Here is a 5044-nt window from a genome sequence, read left to right on the forward strand (position 1 = left end):
ATGGGGTGGAGGTGTCTGGTCTGGTCTATGGTGGGACCTACATGTCTAAGTAACACAAATGAATGCCAGGCCCGAAAGTTTCACAGCAGAACTTTGAATTGTCACAAGATGGTCAAGGCGATTAACTTCTCCTGTCAGTGGTCATGACGTTCTAACCGATCGGTGTGTGCTGTTAAGTGGTTTAGATAGCTCACATTTGGCGTCATACACAAACGTGAAGCTGCAAAAAGAGAGATAGAGAGATAGCAAAACCAGAAAACAGAGACATATTTTAGACAAAAGTGGACGGAGTGAGAGTGGCAGATTTCTTTCACGGAATATGCTGGAAGGCAGAGCAGCTCATCCAGATTTGCTGGTCAGACAGGTAAAGCCAGAGGAGGTGTCGGCTGCCACTTTAAGCCCGAGAGGTGTGGTGCGAGACGAACAGAAAACAGCAACAGGAGCAGAGAAGAGAAGGAGGAGAAGCGTGAAATAACACAGGTGCTCCCACATCCTGACTGGTAATATCAGTGTGACTCCTCAGCTGTGAGAGCGTGTGAGCGACACAAGTTGACACTTCACAATTACAGCCTTGCCTTTTTTTTTTTTTTTTTTTTTTTGCATCACCCGTGACAGAAACAGCCTAGTTCTTGGATCCAGTTGAGATTGGTGGACATTACTAGAGGGAGAGAGAAAGAAAGATGGCCGAGGCCCCGAAGATTGAACTCTTCGTTAAGGTAAGAGCTAGAATAATTGTAAAAATCTTGATTAAAAACCTCTATTCAGGTCTGTATAAAAGCCCCATCTATGTGACATGTCAAAAAATCAGGGAGGAAAATAGATTAAAAAAAAACCCTGTGTCAAAGTCAGATTGATACAGTTTCTGTTGTCACCTATGAGGTTAAGCTTATGTTTCCTGCTAAACGTCTATAACTGTATTCCTGTAAAGTGTATTTTAAGGCGACACTGCTGCATATGTGCGGTCGAGAAATGAGACAGATATGACTTCTGCTTCATGCGGATGATTTTCACTTCATCCCTTGCTCTTTGGGCGCAGTTTCAGACCAAAAGCAAATGGTAGAAACTGCAAACAAACCAGTTTAAAAATCTGGGTCATGCCCTTTCAAAGTGTCTTTGCTTCCTTCCACACATGAATGTGAACAGTATTACCAGACTGCAGTGTAATAAGCGTATATATGTATTAAAGAGTATGAAATAGTCGAAACACCGGACACCGTTTATGCACTGGAATGCATTATCTCGGTGTCAACCACCCTTCAATTAAAATTCCTCAGCGGTTGTCCTCAACTGTCAGAGCAGAGCAGGCTTGACTGGAATTCCTGCGCAGGTATTCAAAGTTCGGACAGATGCATTACATTATTGATTATGCCGCCACCACCACCACCACCACCACCATGTTAAAAACAACAAAAAAAGCTGTTTTCATCTGCAGTGTCTTTCCTTTTCAGGCCAGTATAGATGCTGAAAGTGTGGGGAACTGCCCTTTCAGTCAGAGGCTCTTCATGATTCTTTGGTTAAAAGGTGTCAACTTTACCCTCACCACCGTAGACATGAAGAGGTGAGACTACACAATGAACACAACACAAGAGAACAACAACGTACTCCCTTTCTGATAACAATACACATTTAAAAAAAACTCATAACCTGCTTCACATTTCACAGGCGCTCGTTTTCCTGTTACGTGCTTCAAGGTTACAAAGACAGTTAACGTAGGCCACGAAACTCACATGACCTCACAAAACCTCTTCAGCTGAGAGGAAAGAAAATGCGGTTTAGGTATTAATAAGTTATCGCACCTTCAATATTACATTCGTCCGTGCAACATCCGACTACAGGCAAGGGTGACAACAAAAAGGTGCTCAGAAATAACTAGAAGTACACGCAAACCAATGCAACACAGATGCAAAATAAACACATCTTAGGTGCAAAACAACTGCAGAATCTAAAAGTGGCACAATCTAAAAGACTGAGCAGAAAGAGATCTACCTGACTCAAAAGTCACACGAAACAAACCCAAATAGGCTCAGGTGTGATTCAGGAAATACCAGAGACGCCAGTTTTGATTTCACGCTGCCCCCAAGTTGCACAAACTGGTTATTGCAGGCTTAAGAATACAAGCGAGTGGTTAAAAGATGAGTTAAGATGACAAATTGAAGACGTGCTTCAAATCAATGGAACGATATATTTAATATACTGAAGGAGGAGACGTCAGTGCCTCTTCACTGTTACTGTTTCATAATTACAATGCAAACCAAATACAGTAGCAACTACAAAGTTTTAAAGCTTTGTTTGCTTATGTTTGTTCAGCCTTTTATGTTCTCGGTCTTCCTATTCATTGTTCTTGGAACTATGTGTCAGTACTCTGAGAGCCATTAAAAACAGGATTAAAGTTCCTTCTGCGCATACAAAAAAAATATACAAGGACATTAAAGCTCGTTCCTTTTGTGGAGAGAATACCAAAGCACTTTGTTCTGATCTCAGCACAGATTGAGTTAATATATTCAGAGGAAATTTGAAGAATCGGTAATGGAAGGTTTAAGTGATCCACGTATTTCCACCGCATTTGTTTGTTGCGGAAGTTGATTTGGTAAAGGACGGCTAAATATAAACCTTGTTTGTTGATTGTTGTTCTGTCTCAGGGCACCAGATGTGCTAAAAGCTTTGGCTCCGGGCTCTCAGCCTCCTTTCCTCATCTTCAATGATGAAGTCAAAACTGACACAAACAAGATTGAGGAGTTCCTGGAGGAGAACCTAGCCCCACCGCAGTGAGTAGAGTGCGGTCATTCGAACACGCACACAGAACCATTGTTAAATATACTTTCTACGCATCAACACATACAGTGTTAACAATGTTGCTTTTATTTATTTATTTTTTTAATTTTACCATCGGAAGGTACCCAAAATTGTGCTGTCGATACAAAGAGTCCAACGGTGCTGGAGAAGACATCTTCCGAAAATTCTCGGCCTACATTAAGAATCCCAATCCTGGATTAAATGACAGTAAGGGAAAATTCTACATTTGCCAGTCACATTGTGGAAAATGCCATCTTAGATTTACAGGAGACCTGCTCTACCCTTTTTCATTTCAGTGCTTGAGAAAAAATTTCTTTCCACTCTGGTGAAGCTGAACATGTACCTAGAGACACCTCTTACCCACGAACTAGACCAGAAACCAGACATGACTGAGTCTTCCCGCCTCTACTTGGACGGAGACTCGCTCACCCTGGCAGACTGCAACCTGCTTCCCAAACTCAACATTGTTAAGGTGAGTTCAGTCCTCTGAATGCACAAGCTTTTCTGTTTGAGATCTTGTTGCCGTTCTTATAAGATCCCTCCTTCTTCAGGTGGTATGTAAGGAGTACCGTAACTTCAGCATCCCTACAGAGCTGAAAGGACTGACACGTTACTTGAAAAATGCCTACAAACAGGACGAGTTTCGCTACACCTGCCCGAATGACTCTGAGATTCTCCTCAGCTACCGGTCCGCAGCCAAGTACCTGAACAAATAGACCAAGAGGCAATGATGGGGCAGCATAAGTAAAAGCAAAGTGTGACTATGAAAAAGAAATGCAGGAAACATACAAAATGTCTGAAAGCTATAATACATTTACATATGAGCTATAATATAATACATTTGCATCAAAATGATATGACTCCGCTTCATTCAGATTTGAAGTTCTCAACGATCTGTCTTCTATAAAAATGAATTAGAAAGTGTTTTGTATATACTTGTATGTACTATTGTCTGTACTGATGTGGATTTCTTATACAGCCCCTGAAAGAGGAAAAAAAGCACTGTAAATCCCACAGACCGCCAATGCTGTGTTTCACTGTGTGTGTGTGTATGTATTGTATCATATTGTTAGTTAAACCTGAGGTGAATTCAGCTTTTAAACCAGATGTTATTTTCACATGTTCCAAAAAACACTACCTTCAAGACCACTCAAAACCAAAAAGTCACGGCTTTGTGAATCACATCATGTACCTCAGTAGTGACATAATTATTTTTAACTTAAGCATTTATTTAACAGAATAAAGATGGTTAAGGGAAACAAAGATATTTTGATGCATTATGGAAGATAAATAAAATAAAAACTGTCACTGGTATATGAGGATTGTGTGAGCGTGTAATGATGATGAAGTAAATGTCATTAAAAAAAATTATACTGTGCAGCTTTGAAGTTCATTTTGTAATTCTGCGCTTTTTCACTCAAGCTTATGTTGGTCATCGGTGAATATTACTATTTTTAATGATGATTACAGCCATAGACATACAACAGAACTGAACAGAACTGAGCATGACACCACATGACACATTAAGACCTAAGGCCGACCACTGCTATTAATGCTGATATTGTTTATTATTATTATTGTTCACTGGTTTTAACACAAAAATTAGATCATTAGTAACCAATTATTGAAGTTTTACCACATGTTGTGTTTTTGAAGGCATGTAAAAGTACCAGCTGTTAAATCACACGGGAGGGAAAATCTGAATAAAACATTAATTATGTGGAGCTGCCTGGAGTAAGCAGAGATAAATGGTTCATGCTCATGAAATGCTGGGACCACGTTAATCACGAATCAACCAAGAATCAAGAGGCTTTATGAGAACATAATGAAATTTTGCAGAGACTCCCAGCTTAAAAGGCACAGGTAATACACAGACATTTAAATAAAACACTTGTGAAAAATATGACCACCCTTAAAATATGTACACAGAAAATGTAATAATGTTATAAAGTACACGAAGTGCAGCTTAGTGCAAGTCTCAGTTGTGTTGTAAGTGTGTGATTGTCTTCCTCCAGAGGACTGATGATCTGCTTGGTTGTCAGCAGGGGACTGTATGTGTGTGAGAAGGCGAGTGTACTAGCTGGAGTTAGGTTTATGTTTTGGTTCAGGCTAAGGTGCGGGTAAACGCATATCCACAGGAAAACAGACTACAATTCATCAACGTTTCAAAGAATCTAACGTTTGATGTCATTGATGTAAACAGGAAGACCAGTTCCGGGTCCGTTTCTGATTGGTTAAGAGCCTTGAGCGT

General features: G+C 40.2%; 1 protein-coding gene across 2 annotated transcripts; it reads left to right on the forward strand.

Annotated features, from left to right (window-relative positions):
• Nucleotides 1–333: 333 nt before the first annotated feature.
• clic3 (chloride intracellular channel 3) lies at nt 334–4171 on the forward strand. 2 transcript variants are annotated; one of them, XM_047570317.1, is made up of 7 exons: nt 334–500; nt 616–716; nt 1449–1558; nt 2640–2765; nt 2894–3000; nt 3090–3265; nt 3345–4171. In XM_047570317.1, exons 2-7 carry the CDS (start codon nt 681–683, stop codon nt 3507–3509), a joined length of 720 nt encoding a protein of 239 aa, XP_047426273.1. In that variant the 5' UTR covers nt 334–500; nt 616–680; the 3' UTR covers nt 3510–4171. The 2 variants fall into 2 exon arrangements, with proteins under 2 accessions (XP_047426273.1, XP_047426274.1); XM_047570318.1 differs by having other exon boundaries at nt 435–480.
• The last annotated feature ends 873 nt before the right edge of the window (nt 4172–5044 follow it).

Source organism: Mugil cephalus, chromosome 19 (genome assembly GCF_022458985.1).
Source record: "Mugil cephalus isolate CIBA_MC_2020 chromosome 19, CIBA_Mcephalus_1.1, whole genome shotgun sequence".
Classification (NCBI taxonomy): Eukaryota; Metazoa; Chordata; class Actinopteri; order Mugiliformes; family Mugilidae; genus Mugil; species Mugil cephalus.

Bases quoted from the DNA above. Each gene is read 5' to 3' on its own strand.
- clic3 (XM_047570317.1), top strand. From the start codon at position 681: ATGGCCGAGGCCCCGAAGATTGAACTCTTCGTTAAG. The intron at 2,766-2,893 runs GTGAGTAGAGTG...TACCATCGGAAG, and splicing joins GAGAACCTAGCCCCACCGCA to GTACCCAAAATTGTGCTGTC. The intron at 3,001-3,089 runs GTAAGGGAAAAT...TTTTCATTTCAG, and splicing joins CAATCCTGGATTAAATGACA to TGCTTGAGAAAAAATTTCTT.